Consider the following 16130-nt stretch of genomic DNA (forward strand, 5'->3'; position numbering starts at 1 on the left):
TGGGGGGGGGCAGATGATCTGCCTCAGTCTCCTTCTTCTCCTCCTTTTACCTCCCCCTCCTCCTCTCTCCTTCCCTTCCTCCTCCTCCTCCTCCTCCTCCTTCCTCCTCCTCCTCTCTCCTCCTCTCTCCTCCTCCACCTCCCTCCTCCTTCCCTTTCTCCTCCTCCTTCTCTCCTCCTCTCTCCTCCTCTCCCCTCCTCCACCTCCTCCTCCATCCTCCTTCTCTTCCTCCTTCTCCTCCTCCTTTCTCCTCCTCCTCCTCCTCCTCCTCCTCCTCTCTCCTTCCCTTCCTCCTCCTCCTCCTCTCCTCTCCCCTGCTCTTTCCTCCTCCTTCCTCCGCTTTATATGCTGCTTTGCAGCCCTCTCTAAGCAGTTTACACAGTCAGCATATTGCCCCTAACAATTTTGGGTCCTCATTTTACCCACCTCAGAAGTATGCGAGGCTGAATCAGTCTTGAGCTGGTGAGAATCGAACTGCCCCAGCAGTCAGCAGAAGCAGCCTGCAGTACTGCGTTCTAACCACTGCGCCACCACAGCTCTTAAATACTCATAAATATGAGCCGCCAAGCATCTAGATTTTGATCATGTGACTATGGGGATGTTTCATCGGTTATAAGTGTCAAAAATGGTCATAAGTCACTTTTCTCAGTGCCGTTTTAACTTTGGTCACTAAAGAAATGGTTGTAAATCAAAGTCTACCTGCAATCAATCATAATAGAACACTGAACTTTTAAAATGAATAATAAGGGGGGAGGGGAGATAATGGCCCCTCTCCAGAAAGCAGTTTTGATCCCTAAATTAACGCCATGGTCAAGGGGTGAAATCCAGCAGGTTCTGACAGGTTCTGGAGAACTAGTAGCAGAAATTTTGAGTAGTTCAGATAACCGGTAGTGGAAACTTTGAGTAGTTCGGAGAACTGGCAAATACCACCTCTGGATGGCTCCAGAGTGGGGAGGGAATGGAGATTTTGCAGTATCCTTACCCTGCCACACCCACCAACAGTCCAGGCTTTTGGACTGTTTCTGTTAAGTGGTATGTAGATGTTGTTTATCTCCATGTGCCTGTTGATGACCAATTTGTCTACAGGAAGTGCCAAGCCTCCAGGAATTCTCTCTTGGTTTTTTTGGGATTTGGCTTGATCTAAGGATGCTCAGAGTTTCCTAGTTGAAACTAGGGTTGAGACTATCCATGTATGGTGAAATTAAGGAGTTTTCATCATGTCTTCTGACTGCTAGCTGGGGTTCATGGATGCCCTTTGCTAGCCTTCTGCCTGTTTATTCTTTGTAATGCTATTAGGGTCCATAGACTAAGGGCTATTGTAGACGACTCTCATTCTTTTTCTTCTGGAGCAGCTGGGTCTTTGGGTTTATTTAGGATGTTTTGGAGGACTTTAGGCGTTTAGGGTTAGGCTTGGTCTTGGTTTGGTCTTAGCCTGGAGAGATTAGGGAATGCACCCGTCCCACGTTCTATACTTTGTATGCCACTTCCCTTCTTTCCTGGACAATCCAGTGGTTCCTGGATAACTCCGAGTTCTTTGCAGTCCAGAGGATGCCTTGTGGTTCAAAGAGAAAAAACATGGAGAAAGTCAACAACCTTGTTTGCATGGGAGGGGAGGCGTGTATTTTCTCTCCTCCCCTCAGCTCTCTCTTCCCCCCCCCCCACTGCAACCTCCACAGGCATGAGAGGAAGCAGCCAAAGAGGAAGGAAGGATTGCGACCAGGGGTGAAATCCAGCAGGTTATGACAGGTTCTGGAGAACGGGTAGCGGAAATTTTGAGTAGTTCAGAGAACTGGCAAACACCACTTCTGGCTGGCCCCAGAGTGGCGTGGGAATGGAGATTTTGCAGTATCCTTCCCCTGGAGTGGGGTGGGAATGGGGATTTTGCAGTATCCTTCCCCTGGAGTGAGGTGGGAATGGGGATTTTGCAGTATCGTTCTTCCAAGAGTGGGGTGGGAATGGAGATTTTGCAATATTCTTCCCCAGTGGGGTGGAATGATTTTGCAGTATCCTTCCCAGTGGGGTGGGAATGAGATTTCTCAGTAACCTTCTCCTGGAGTGGGGTGGGAATGGAGATTTTGCAGTATCCTTCCCTGGAGTGGGGCAGGAATGGGGATTTTGCAGTATTCTTCCCTGGAGTGGGGTGGAATGATTTTGCAGTATCCTTCCCTGGAGTGGGGTGGGAATGAGATTTTGCAATATCCTTCCCTGGAGAGGTGGCAATGGGGATTTTGCAGTATCCTTCCCTGGAGTGGGTGAATGGGGATTTTGCAGTATTCTTTTTGGGAATGGGGATTTTGCAATATCCTTCTCCCAGGAGTGGGGAGGGAATGGGGATTTTGCAGTATCCTTACCCTGCCACACCCACCAAGCTTTTGGGCTTTTGGACTGTTTCTGTTAAGTGGTATGTAGATGCTGTTTATCTCCATGTGCCTGTTGATGACCAATTTGTCTACAGGAAGTGCCAAGCCTCCAGGAATTCTCTCTTGGTTTTTTTGGGATTTGGCTTGATCTAAGGATGCTCAGAGTTTCCCAATTGAAACTAGGGTTGAGACTATCCATGTATGGTGAAATTAAGGAGTTTTCATCATGTCTTCTGACTGCTAGCTGGGGTTCATGGATGCCCTTTGCTAGCCTTCTGCCTGTTTATTCTTTGTAATGCTATTACGGTCCATAGACTGTTGTAGACAACTCTCATTTTTTTCTTCTGGAGCAGCTGGGTCTTTGGGTTTATTTAGAATGTTTTGGAGGACTTTAGGCGTTTAGGGTTAGGCTTGGTCTTGGTTTGGTCTTAGCCTGGAGAGATTAGGGAATGCACCCATCCCACGTTCTATACTTTGTATGCCACTTCCCTTCTTTCCTGGACAATCCAGTGGTTCCTGGATAACTCTGAGTCCTTTGCAGTCCAGAGGATGCCTTGTGGTTCAAAGAGGAAAAACATGGAGAAAGTCAACAACCTCGTTTGCATGGGGGGGAGGCGTGTATTTTCTCTCCTCCCCTCAGCTCTCTCTCCCCCCCCCCCCACTGCAACCTCCACAGGCATGAGGGGAAGCAGCCAAAGAGGAAGGAAGGATTGCGACCAGGGGTGAAATCCAGCAGGTTCTGACAGGTTCTGGAGAACGGGTAGCGGAAATTTTGAGTAGTTCAGAGAACCGGCAAAAACCACTTCTGGCTGGCTCCAGAGTGGCGTGGGAATAGAGATTTTGCAGTATCCTTCCCCTGGAGTGAGGTGGGAATGGGGATTTTGCAGTATCCTTCCCCTGGAGTGGGGTGGGAATGGAGATTTTTCAATATCGTTCTTCCAAGAGTGGGGTGGGAATGGAGATTTTGCAATATTCTTCCCCCAGGAGTGGGGTGGGAATGGGGATTTTGCAGTATCCTTCCCCAGGAGTGGGGTGGGAATGGGGATTTCTCAGTAACCTTCTCCTGGAGTGGGGTGGGAATGGAGATTTTGCAGTATCCTTCCCCTGGAGTGGGGCAGGAATGGGGATTTTGCAGTATTCTTCCCCTGGAGTGGGATGGGAATGGAGATTTTGCAGAAACCTTCCCTTGGAGTGGGGTGGGAATGGGGATTTTGCAGTATCCTTCCCCCTAGGAGTGGAGAGGGAATGGGGATTTTGCAATATCCTTCTCCCAGGAGTGGGGAGGGAATGGGGATTTTGCAGTAACCTTCCCCTGCCATGCCCACCAAGTCACGCCCACTAAGGCACACCACGCCCGTCAAGCTACGCCCACAGAACCAGTAGTAAAAAAGAATTGGATTTCACCCCTGATTGTGACCCTCCTATGCACAAAGAGCTGGTGGGAGCCTCTTCACTTCTTCCCCAGGGTCCTTAATGCCTCCAGGTTATCATGGCCAAGGAGCATTTTTTTCCCCTCTGGATAGCCACATCTGCCCTTTCCCTTCTCCCGCCTCCCATCACCCCTCCTGTCCTTCGTGAACAGAAATGCCCCTTTTCCCCAGGGTGCCCCAACATCTGCTCCTGGCTCCTTCCCCATCCTGTAAGGGGCATGCAGAAGAGCACTTGCGTGCCTACCGTCCCTGTCCTAATATTCCTTTTTACTTACTTTACTTTTCATGTATCCAAATTATGTTTATACTTTTACCTGTTATCCTATATATATATATATGATTGATGATAGATAGATAGATAGATAGATAGATAGATAGATAGATAGATAGATAGATAGATAGATAGATAAATATCTCCTGCCTAGGAGCTGATGGTCCAGAGAGGCTGAGCTGAGCTGGGTCTTGTGCTGCAGAGCAGCCCATCAGAGCAGCCCAAGGTAGCCCACAATCCAAGCACGACTACCTTGGAGTCTAAGTTTAATTCCCCACCCCAACAACCCTGATGGTCTTGGTTCTCAGGTATATCGGAGGCCCGGCGTTTTGTCTCTTAAATAGCAGCGATAATCGGCAACAACCACACTCACCGCTGATGTCAAATTAGGCAACAAGGGTGCTCGAACTTCATCTTCTGCCTGAACTCCATCTTCTGCCTCGTTCTCAGGGCGAGGATAAAGAACTCTTGGTGCAGGAGCCTCGTCACGGCAGGGTGCCACTTCCTCATAGAGGTTATTTCTGCGTCTCTTCCACCAGCCTGACAGATGGCAAAAAGAGAAGACAAGGATAGTTTATTTCAGGGGCAGCAGCTCCTGCCTGAGCTGGAGAAGGATTTATTCTGAATGCCTCCCTAGGAACCTGCACTGAATCCCCATCAATTACTCTACAACAATGATGCTAAACCTCTTGGATTCTTGTTGCTGCTACAAGACAGATTGTGTTCGCCATAAACTCTGGAATCAGACGTTCTTAATTCAACTGTCACAACTTTTGTGACCCAACCTTAACCTTGCCAGATCTAAGAACCAGCAACTTTGACTGATCTTGGAAGGCTAAGCTGAGTCTGGCTGGGTCAGAGAATCACAAGCCAGTCAGAAGCTATCCTGGAAGGAGGAAATGGCTAAATGCTTCCAAATCCTTGCTAAGAAAATTATCAGGAAGTGCAGAGATGCACTTGGTGAACCTCAATTGAGGAGACACGTCCTGCATCCTCCCTCCCTCTCGTGTCTCTTGCTCTCAGTAGGAGTGGAAGAAGTAGCAGCAGGAACTTCCTCCACGGGACCTCCCTCCCTGCATTTGCCTGTCCCCAGGTGTGATTGGCTGTGAAGGTTGGACCATAAGAAAGGCTGAGTGCCAAAGAATGGAGGCCTTTGAACTCTGGTGCTGGAGAAGACTCCTGCGAGTCCCTTGGACTGCAAGGTGAACAAACAAGTCAGTTCTAGAGGAGATCAACCCTGACTGCTCTTTAGAAGGCCAGATCCTGAAGATGAAACTGAAATACTTTGGCCACCTAATGAGAAAGAAGGACTCACTGGAGAAGAGCCTAATGCTGGGAAAGATTGAGGGCAAAAGAAGAAAGGGACGACAGAGAACGAGGTGGCTGGATGGAGTCACTGAAGCAGTAGGCATGAGTTTAAATGGACTCCAGAGGATGGTAGAGGACAGGAAGGCCTGGAGGAATGTTGTCCATGGGGTCGCGATGGGTCAGACACGACTTCGCAACTAACAACAACAAAAGGTGTGATTTGCTGGACCACCCCTTCCTTTAGAGATGCTGTTTGCCAGGTGACATGGCAAATAGATCTTCCTCAGGGACAGGATTTATATTGATATTGATTGTTTCCTGATTGCTTATTTGTACCTATGACAATCACCAAGGGTTGTACCTTAGAATTCTTAATGAATGTATCTTTTCTTTTATGTACACTGAGAGCATATGCACCAAAGACAAATTCCTTGTGTGTCCAATCACACTTGGCCAATAAAAAATTCTATTCTATTCTATTCTATTCTATTCTATTCTATTCTTATTCCTATTCCTATTCCTATTCCTATTCCTATTCCTATTCTATGCTATGCTATGCTATGCTATGCTATGCTATCCTATCCTATCCTATTCCTATTCTCTCTTTTTTTTAAATTTTGTCACAACATTATATACAGGAACATATATTGAAAGGAAACAATAGGACAGGAACAGTAGGCACTTTTGTGTACTTATGCACGCCCCTTATAGTCCTCTTAGGAATGGGGTAAGGTCAATGGTAGACAGTTTTTGGTTAAAGCTTTTAGGAGTTGGAGAGGAGACCACTGAGTCAGGTAGTGTATTCCAAGCATTAACAACTCTGTTACTGAAGTCATATTTTCTGTAATCAATCTTCTCTTGTCTTCTCTTCTCTTCTCTTCTCTTCTCTTCTCTTCTCTTCTCTTCTCTTCCTATTCCTATTCCTATTCCTATTCCTATTCCTATTCCTATTCCTATGCTATGCTATTCCAAGTCCGAGTCCGATTTTATTGTATTCTGTTCTGTTCTGTTCTGTTCTATTCTATTCTGATTCTATTCCTATTCTATTCTTCTTCTGTTCTGACTCTATTCCTATTCTATTCTATTCTATTCTATTCTATTCTATTCTATTCTATTCTATTCTATTCTATTCTAGGTTTTCTAGCACTTCCCAGATTCATTGAAGAGACTTTTTCTGGATTCCTGAGCTGCTGATATTTCCTCCTCTGAAGTGAGTCCATTGAGGCCAAAGAGTTTATCTCCCAGCCAAGAGAAATGTGGGGAACACATCGAGATTTGCAGGAAGTGGGGAAATGGTTGCATCGTTTCTTCTTCCTTTCTGACCCATGTTCTGAACCCTGTTTGTGGGGAAGGGTCTTGTGGGGGGTCTTGGCTGCAACTCTTAGGGAGGCTCTGTCCCATCCACCACCAGCTCAGTGAACACAGAAAGACCCTCGGGGTTGATGTCGGAGGTCCTGTTCATTTCACTTACTTATCGAGAAGATAATTGCGAAGAGAATCACAACTCCGAAGATTGAGGCAGGCACAATCACCCGAGGAGTCAACCACCATGTAGCTGAAGGAGGAGAAACATGCTTCTGATTAGACAGATGCTGAGCTCCCCAGAGTGGAGATGCTGAGCAATGCAAGCATATTCCCAACCTCCATCGTCCTCCAGGAAGTGCCCCCACCTGAAGGAAGCCCCTCCCCTCCAAGGCTAAAGAGGGCTGAGCTAATTTATTTATTTATTTATTTATTTGAATTTTTATACCGCCCTATCTCTCGAAGGACTCAGGGTGGTGTACAGCCAAATAAAAACATAAGAATAATACAAATAAAAACAAAAGTTAAAAAACTTATTAATGAGACTTTCGGTTTGGCACCGTAGGTGATGGCGGTGATCTTTACGATCACCAACCTCTGGATTATGTGGAATCGCTAGGACAGCTTAAATCTGCTGTCCAGCGGTTCGGAAAACCCCCTCTTCGGGAGAAGGAGAAGGTGGTGAGCTGAGGGCAGAGGTTGAATTTCCCTAAAGCCCCTGAGAAAAAAGGGGTTTGAAGGGTTAAGTTCCCTCCAGTAACCCGAAGTGCTCCAGATCCGAGGATTCTTCTGCTTTGGCGGAACCAATCACCACGACCAAACACCGAGATTTATTTTGGACAATAAAGGATTATACCGGACAGAACGAAAGTGGGAGAACTTTAAGCAAGTAGCCAAGCCGATTCCCCGTTACTTTGTAACAAGCTTGAAAACAGTAAAAAAATGGAGGCGAATTGTTAACAAGCTAACGAGTGGAAAGCGAAAGCGATACTTTCAGCATTTGCCGTCTGCAGTTGGTAATTTGCATGTTACTTGCTGCTTTTACTCTTTAACTCTTTGCTGCCTGCTGATAGAATCTAGGGGAGATTTTTAAATACTGCTTTAAAAGACTGTGTTTTTCAGAGGTTAAGAAGATTTAAAGTGAATATTAAGTTGGAAATAAATAAATAAATAATTTTATAGAAGATGGCAGCCAAACAATTAAAGTCTACTGTAACAAAGAGCTCTGGAACTTTATCAGCTGGTGCCTCTCCAGCTCATACAGCAGAGACTAGAACATTGAATTTAGAGGCGTTACAAGAGAACTTAAAAGGCTTTATAGAAGAAAAATTTAAAGTAATAACTGATGAGATGTCTGAAATGAAAGAGCAGATATCAGAAATTCAAGTGGGAAATAAAGAAGTTAAAGAAGGATTTGTAATGGCAGTACGAAATTTGGCAACAAATGTGATTTTATTGGAAGAGGAGGTTGAAGAAATTAAGCAACATAATTTAAAATTAGAAAATAAAATGGATGAATTTCAAAGTAAAATGGAAAAAACAGAGGATGAAATAGTTTTGATACAATATAGAAATATGGAATTTGCTCTTAGAATTCGAGGTTTGAAAGAAAATAAGGAAGAGAATTTAAGGGAATTTTTTTCTGAAGTATTTGCTGAGATATTAGCAGCTCGTCCAGCAGATGTGGCTTATCAAATTGATAAAATATATCGTGTGAATTCTTGGATAGCAAGGCAAAAAAAGTTGCCAAGGGATGTTGTTATTTATTTTACAAACAGAACAGTGAGAAATCAGATTTTGCAAGCTTCATATAAGGGGGAGAAGATTCAGATTGCTGGTCAAGATATTTTGATATTAAAGGAAATTCCACCAAAAATGTTAAGGGCTAGGAAGGAATTTGCCTTCCTGGTGAATGAACTTAAAAACATCAGATTGAATATAGATGGGATATTCCAACTGGTATAATAGTATATTATGCAGGAAAGTACATCGTTTCAATACAGTTGGAAAAGCAAGAGAATTTTATGTTGAGGTATTAAAGTTGGAAGTCTTCCCCATTGGAAGCTAGAAGAAGGAGGCTGAAGTGAAGGAAGAGAAGTGAAGCAGGTACAAGAACAGATTGTGATGGAAGAAGATTTATTACAAGTGTTGGAAATACCTACGACGGGTTTAGATTCAAAAGAACAAAGGCTGACAAGAGCTGCTGCTAAGCGCAAGGAACAAGAGATGAAGGCACAACAACAACTGGCAACTACTACAACGGAAACAGTGGGAGCAAGGCCTAAAGTAAAATGTGATCTGCGGCTGGTGTTCCAAAAGTTTCCTTGGCCGATAATGGCAATTAAACTATTATCTTGGAATGTTAATGGCCTGAATTCACCATGAAGAGAAGGAAAGTATTTCATTATTTGAAACAATTTAAAATGACATTACCTGTTTACAAGAAACACATATTAGATCTTGCTAAATGTTGGAGATGCGATTGTGAAGATGCTACTTATTACCATATATGGTGGACTTGTAAAAAGTTAAAGCATTTTGGATTAAAGTATGGTGGATCATGCAGAATATTTTGAAAAGAAGATTAAGTTTACTCCAGTTCTTTCTACTAGGAATAATTATGGACTATACAGCTATAGAGACTAAATTGATTTTGAACTTAATAACAGTCGCAAGACTTTTGATTGCTCAGTATTGGAAGAAAGAAGAATTACCTACAATCGAAGAATGGACATTCAAAGTATCAAATCTGGCAGAGATGACAAAAATCTCCGCTTACTTGAAAGACTATACACTAGAAAAATATATTTTAGAATGGAAAATGTGGATTGATTATATTTAAAATAAGTATCAGATTAAAAAAAAAATCGAATAGCATATGAGTAAATTTAGGAAATATTTTGTATTAGATATATTTTTGAAGGAGAGGGGAATTGAGAGTGTGACTAAGTGTGGTGTGACTAGAGATTATAATTTAGGAATTATTTTGGATTATGATTGTTAGTTTTGATACCCTGCATTTTGTTCTGGGAAGTCGGGGTGGGGGTGGGGGGAAAGGGGGAGGGAATTGGGGGGGGGGTTTTGGTAGAGATGGAGTGATGGTTAATGTACAGGGATTATTGAAGAAATATAATTAATGTAGGGTCGGGTCTGCATAGTTACCATTTTAGAACGGTGAGGAGGGAGAAAAGAGAGAGTAGGAGGTAGGAAAGAGGAGAAGAGGAAGGAAGAGGGATAGTAGAGGAGAAGGAAGGTGTAGGGTGGAGGAGGAGGATGTAGATAAGAGAAGGAGAGGAAGGTTTGGAAAGTAAAAGAAGGTAGAAGAGGAAGAGTGTTAAAAGGGTGGTGGTGACTGGGCAAGCCCGACTAATTGTATATAACTGTACATTGGATGAATTATTTGATATGATTGTAAAAATAAAACTTTTTATAAAAAAAAAAAACACTTATTAATTAGGCCGAAATTAAAATAGCACTAAAATAGTATAAAACCCCATTAAAGCTAAATTTAAAACTAAAAACCCTAGGCTAGTCCTGCGCAAATAAATAGATGTGTCTTAAGCTCGCGGCGGAAGGTTCGGAGGTCGGGAAGTTGGCGCAGCCCTGGGGGAAGCTCGTTCCAGAGGGTGGGAGCCCCCACAGAGAAAGCCCTTCCTCTGGGTGTCGCCAGTCGGCACTGCCTGGCGGACGGCACCCTAAGGAGTCCCTCTCTGTGAGAGCGTACGGGTCGGTGGGAGGCAATCGGTGGCAGTAGGCGGTCCCGTAAATAACCTGGCCCTATGCCATGGAGCGCTTTAAAGATAGTGACCAAAACCTTGAAGCGCACCTGAAAGGCCACAGGTAGCCAGTGCAGTCTGCGCAGGAGTGGTGTCACATGGGAGCCACGTTACAGCCCCTGAAGGGCAGAAGGAAAAGCCGCAACCAATCATGTATCCTATCACATCATCTCATACATCATCATATACCATATCCTCATACCTTTGATGTCATGTTATCACTTTCAGCTTCCCTGACAGAAATCACTTATCTCGTATTGCTAGATGTAGGACCATATGTCCCGCTTTAACCCTGAAAACATGAGCTCGTTCCCCCTCCCACACTGTTTCAAACATTGGTGAAAAATCTACTTCTACACATCGCAACCTCTCAGTCTCCTACCTGTTTCCTCCTTCCAGGCCAAGACCAAGGGCTCCTTCAAGCCCTCGTGCTCCAGGCGACACCGAAAACGGTCCCTCTCTTTGGAGTCGATCTCAATGCTGAGCCAGACATAATAAGTGCTGTCTGAGTTGGGGGCCACGTTCCTTTGGAGGGTCTCCTGCTTGCAGATCTCTCCATCCCTGGTCCAGGTGGCCTGGATCTCCTTGGGGTAGAAGCCAAAGGCCTGGCAGATGAGGGTTTCGAGGCTGTCATCGACCACCTTACGGGTCACCTTCCCCACTGGGGGCTCTGCAGATACGACAACATAGGAGTTTCCAGGATTATGAGAGCTTCTGGCAAGGCGATTGAAATAGCAAGACCTCATCTGTTCTTCCTCTCCATCTGCTCCCTCTCCTTGCCTCAACCTGTGGGAACCTCTGAAATGGGGCATTGGCGCTCTTTAGATTTATTTGTGAAAGGGATACATAGAGTTTGGGATGAGGTTCTCACATTGGCCAACAGGATCCCCAATTTGGCGGACTGATGCAATTTTAAGGCCTCCCCCTCACAATTGAATTTGTTCAGGTTGTTCAGATGGAAATCAGAAACAGACAGACGACTTCCTTCCCACCCGAACGCGTTTCTTCTGCTTTGCAAGGCTTTCCCAGGGGCCTCTGGTGGCTCAGACTGCTAAGACAGTCTGTTATTAACACAGCTGCTTGCAATTACTGCAGGTTCTAGTCCCACCAGGCCCAAGGTTGACTCAGCCTTCCATCCTTTATAAGGTAGGTAAAATGAGGACCCAGATTGTTGGGAGGCAATAAGTTGACTTTGTATATTATATACAAATGGATGAAGACTATTGCTTAACATAGTGTAAGCTGCCCTGAGTCTTCGGAGAAGGGCGGGATATAAATGCAAATAAAAAAAAAATAAGTACTTACTTTGGTGGGCCAATTTTCCTTCTGAAATGCGATGTGGGATACTTGCTGACACATCCTTTTCTGACAATATTTTAAATTAAAAGGAGGCTCGCCGCCCCACCCCCACCCCGCCCCCTTTGCCACTCACCAATCCTCTCCTTAGTCTTGTTCTTGTAGGACAGGTATCTCTGCAGCCACTCGATGCAGGTCTCCTCCAGGAAGAATTTGTTTCTCTGAGACCATCCTGGATCGTCCTCCCACTCTTTCTTGAATTTCCGGGCCTGGGGCTGATCTGCTGCCACCCAGGTGAGGGTCTCCTTGTCGAAGCTGAGGAAGTCCATCCCGTCGTAGCCGTAGCGGAAAAACCCTCCCTTGCGCCCGTCTTCCGTGATCTCACAGCCCAAAACCGCCTGCCAGGTATGAAGCCCTGAAGGAGACCCAGAGAAGTTGGGTGCAAATGAAGACAATCCAGGGTTCCTCTCCCTAGACAGCATTAGAGTCTACCCCACTTCCTGCCTAGGGGGAGAAACCTAATTTCTCCTTTCCCCTCCTTATCACACAAGGAGAAAGATCTTTTACTACAGTTAACCCTGTTTGGCTGGTGTCAAGCCATGTAGAATTTCTAGATGGGGGAGAAAATCAGGTGTCTGTGTGGTGTGTTTTTCCTTTTCAGGAAATAAAAAAATCTCACCATTATGTCCCCTGCAACCACTGGAGGCCAAGAATGACACTGGATCTGCTCACCTCCAGCCTGGTGGTCCCGTTTTGATAACTTCCGGTCAGTCCTGAAGACCCACTCAGGAGAAAGGAAGGCCTCCTTCTCCATCTCCTCCATCCAGGGCACCAGAGGCGCCATCTTCCTGGTGAGGCCATCATAGCGAGCGATGGGCTGGTCATCCAAGTAGCTCCTCATGGAGAACTGGGACAGACCCTGGCTGTGCTCTGGCAGATGCAGGTAGAAGTAGCTCAGGGAGTGTGAGGGAGAACCTAGAGAGAGACAGGAGAGAAGAGCAGAATTGTCGTGTTCCCCTCCCCCTCCGACGACCGGGTCTAGGAAGTCCGTATCAAGTGTGGCCACGAAGCCTCTGCAGCTTTGCCAAATTCCTTTCAGATTTCTCAGGGCAGGCAGGAATCCAAGTTGTGACTTCAGCAAACTAGATGAGACTTTACTTTACTCAAGGAATGCCAAAAGCAGGTCCTTTATATAGGCTGTGGGGTGTGGCTCCATGACTCAGCATTTATCCAGGCCTGCCCCTCCCTTCCTTCTGCTGACGTCGCCTCTCAGTTCTCCGGAAGCGGGGATCTTCCCACTGTGAATTCTCTTCAGCTGGATCTGCTGTTGGTAATTCCAGCACGTGGCTGGCTCCCTGCTCACACGCTGTAGGAGTGAGGTTTGTTTGTTCATTCCTGACATCCTGTCCGGGCATGGGGCCAGGGCTGGGGGCCGGAGGCATAACAGGCCGTTCATCTTCATTATCAGGCTCCGAATCTGATAGCAGGCCCGGGAGGAGATGGGAGGGGCTTGGCTGAGGAGAAGAGGGAGGACGAGGCACAACAAGAATGGGGAGGTCTGCCTTGCAGCTCCATCCCCTCCAACATCTTATAGGCACAAAGCAGCCCCCCAACAAGTGGGTCACCACATCTGGGTAAGATGCTCCTGCCCCTCCTCTGGGCCCTCAGGGCTCCCAGATTGCTGTTTGTGGGCCTGACCACCATGGTGACCCTCACACACTTTGCCCACCGTGGGAAGAGTCAGGTAGGATCTGTTTGCATGGAAGTTAAGAAAGTCGAAGATCTGACCTCCGAGAGGTCAACCTTTCCAAACAAGGACGAAGTTGATCAGGGTGGAGCTGGATGGAAGGGCCTGGCCCATTGCCCAGGCAGGAGAAGGAGCTAAAACCACAGGGCTAAAGTCTGAAAGTTCTCCTTTTCTCATTTACCCCACCACCACCACCATTCTCGCAGAAATACAAACGCCGGCTGGCTACAAATCAGAATATTTTCTTTTCTTTTCTTTTCTTTTCGTCTTTTCTTTTCTTTTATTATTGCATTGCATTGCATTGTTTATTTTTATTTTATTTTATTATTTGTCAAACATGCAGCAGTGAAATCCAATTTTTTTTTTTTGCTATCGGTTCTGTGGCATGGTTTGGTGGGCGTGGCAGGGTAAGAATACTGCAAAATCCCCATTCCCACCCCACTCCTAGGGGAAGGATACTGCAAAATCCCCATTCCCTCCCCACTCCTAAGGAAGAATATTGCAAAATCTCCATTCCCACCCCACTCCAGGAGGAAGGATACTGCAAAATCTCCATTCCCACCCTACTCCAGGGGGAAGGATTTTTTTTTTTAATTTTATTTAAATTTATATCCCGCCTTCTCCGAAGACTCAGGGCGGCTTACACTGTGTCAAGCAATAGTCTTCATCCATTTGTATATTATATACAAAGTCAACTTATTGCCCCCAACAATCTGGGTCCTCATTTTACCTACCTTATAAAGGATGGAAGGCTGAGTCAACCTTGGGCCGGGCTTGAACCTGCAGTAATTGCAGGCTGCTGTGTTCTAATAACAGGCTTCTTACCAGCCTGAGCTACCACGGCAAAATCCCCATTCCCTCCCCACTCCTAGGGGAAGGACATTGCAAAATCTCCATTCCCACCCCACTCCAGGGGAAGGATACTGCAAAATTCCATTCCCACCCCACTCTGGGGCCAGCCAGAGGTGGTATTTGCTGGTTCTCCAAACTACTCAAAATTTCTGCTACCGGTTCTCTGAACTGCTCAAAATTTCCACTACCGGTTCCCCAGAACCTGTCAGAACCTGTTGGATTTCACCCCTGGATAACAGGTGTAAGTATAAACATGGACCTGAACATAGGAAATGAGTACAAATAAATGGGGACAGTAGGACAGGGACGGTAGGCACGCAGGTGCACTTATGCATGCCCCTAACCGACCTCTTAGGAATGGGGTGAGGTCAACAGTAGACAGTCTAAGGTTAAAGTTATGGGGGTTTCAGGATGTAACAACGGAGTCCGGTAGTGCATTCCAGGCGTTGACCACGCCGTTGCTGAAATCGTATTTTTTGCAATCGAGTTTGGAGCAGTTTACCTTGAGTTTGTATTTATTGTTTGCCCGAGTATGATTGAGGTTGAAGCTGAAGTAGTTGTTGACAGGTAGGACTTTATAGCAGACAATTTTGTGTACTATGCTTAAGTCTGACGGTAGGCAGGTGGAGTTCCAGGTTGTCCAGGCCCAAAGTTTTGAGCCTTATTGCCTAAGGGATTCTATTGTGAGCAGAGGAGTGGAGGACTCTTCTCCTGAAATTCCTCTGGATCCGCTCAACTGTATATAATGTCGGATATACAGTGTGGATTCCAGGCAGACGTTCCCAAAGTTTTCAAACCAGACTGGCCCTAGAGAAGGAAGATTTTTCCTTCTGGTACTGATGGGACTGATGGGGGATGATGGGGAATAGAAAGACCCAGCCCAGGTCATGCGCCCCCTCCCCTCCCTTTCTGTTTCGTCCCCCACCCTCCCCGCAAATCCTTCCAGAAACTCACCGCAAAGGCCGCCCGGCAAGAAGGACGCCAGCACAGCGCTCAAGAGCAAGAGGAACACCCGGTACAGCGGCATCGCCCTCCAGCCACGGCTCCCTCTCCACCAGCAACCGTCCGCTCAGAGCAAGTCGCTGAGGCGCCGCCTTGGTTCGGGTCCCATCCGACTCCGCCAAAGTTCTCCGCCCCGTCAGCGTCCGCGAAGAAGAGAGACAGCGGCGCAGCTCCCTTGCAGTCTTCCGGGGGTCCTGGAGGGAGGGAGGGGTCCCGACTGTTGTCTGCAGCCACCGCGATGCTCCCTGTCATTTGCACCTGCACCTGCACCAGATCTGATCTTCGCTCCGCCAATGACAGCACCCGCTCTCCACTCTCGCCCCGTCCCTTTGGCCTTTATCCCGCCCACTCCGAGCTCTGCTGAAGTTCATTGCCCGTAGAAAGTTTGCTGGTCCGCGCGAGGGAAAGAGCGCAAACTGCGCTGCACGCTAATAAAATTTTATTTTGCATGCAATAAAAGGCGCAATAAATGGAGAGAAACCGCGGCTGTTTATCTTCAGCCCTTCTGAGGACGGCAACAGTATGATGCTAACCAGATCTTTGGGGGTGCAGAGCATGTGTGTGCGCGCGCAATGTCAGGGTTTGAGAAAGCTCCACTTCTGGGCCTCTGCCCCCTCCCTTCGCTTTCCCCTCCGACGAGCCAGCCTGAGTCCATTGAAGGGATGGCCCCGAGGACACCTTGACCCAGGCTGTCTATCTCCCAGCTGCTTCTTTCTGCACAGTCTTCCTGGGGAGCCCAAAGGAGACCCTCATGCAGTAATCTAACCTGGAGGATCATGAGAGTGG

At 46.6% G+C, this 16130-nt stretch overlaps 1 protein-coding gene across 1 annotated transcript; it reads right to left on the reverse strand.

Annotated features, from left to right (window-relative positions):
• Nucleotides 1-360: 360 nt before the first annotated feature.
• On the reverse strand, nt 361-15595 carry LOC131191405 (major histocompatibility complex class I-related gene protein-like). The gene is made up of 7 exons (XM_058169497.1): nt 15297-15595; nt 12476-12718; nt 11880-12158; nt 10830-11117; nt 6841-6924; nt 4435-4601; nt 361-1552 (listed from the first exon to the last, which is right to left on the reverse strand). The coding sequence occupies exons 1-7, from the start codon at nt 15367-15369 to the stop codon at nt 1442-1444; spliced, it is 1245 nt and encodes a 414-aa protein (XP_058025480.1). The 5' UTR covers nt 15370-15595; the 3' UTR covers nt 361-1441.
• Nucleotides 15596-16130: the final 535 nt, after the last annotated feature.

Source organism: Ahaetulla prasina, chromosome 2 (assembly GCF_028640845.1).
Source record: "Ahaetulla prasina isolate Xishuangbanna chromosome 2, ASM2864084v1, whole genome shotgun sequence".
NCBI lineage: Eukaryota > Metazoa > Chordata > Lepidosauria > Squamata > Colubridae > Ahaetulla > Ahaetulla prasina.

Coding starts and splice junctions, on each gene's coding strand:
- LOC131191405 (XM_058169497.1), bottom strand. CDS start 15,369: ATGCCGCTGTACCGGGTGTTCCTCTTGCTCTTGAGCGCTGTGCTGGCG. Junction 11,118..11,879: donor CAAGACTAAGGAGAGGATTG/GTGAGTGGCAAA, acceptor TCGTATCTGCAG/AGCCCCCAGTGGGGAAGGTG. Junction 1,553..4,434: donor TGCCTAATTTGACATCAGCG/GTGAGTGTGGTT, acceptor TTGAACCACAAG/GCATCCTCTGGACTGCAAAG.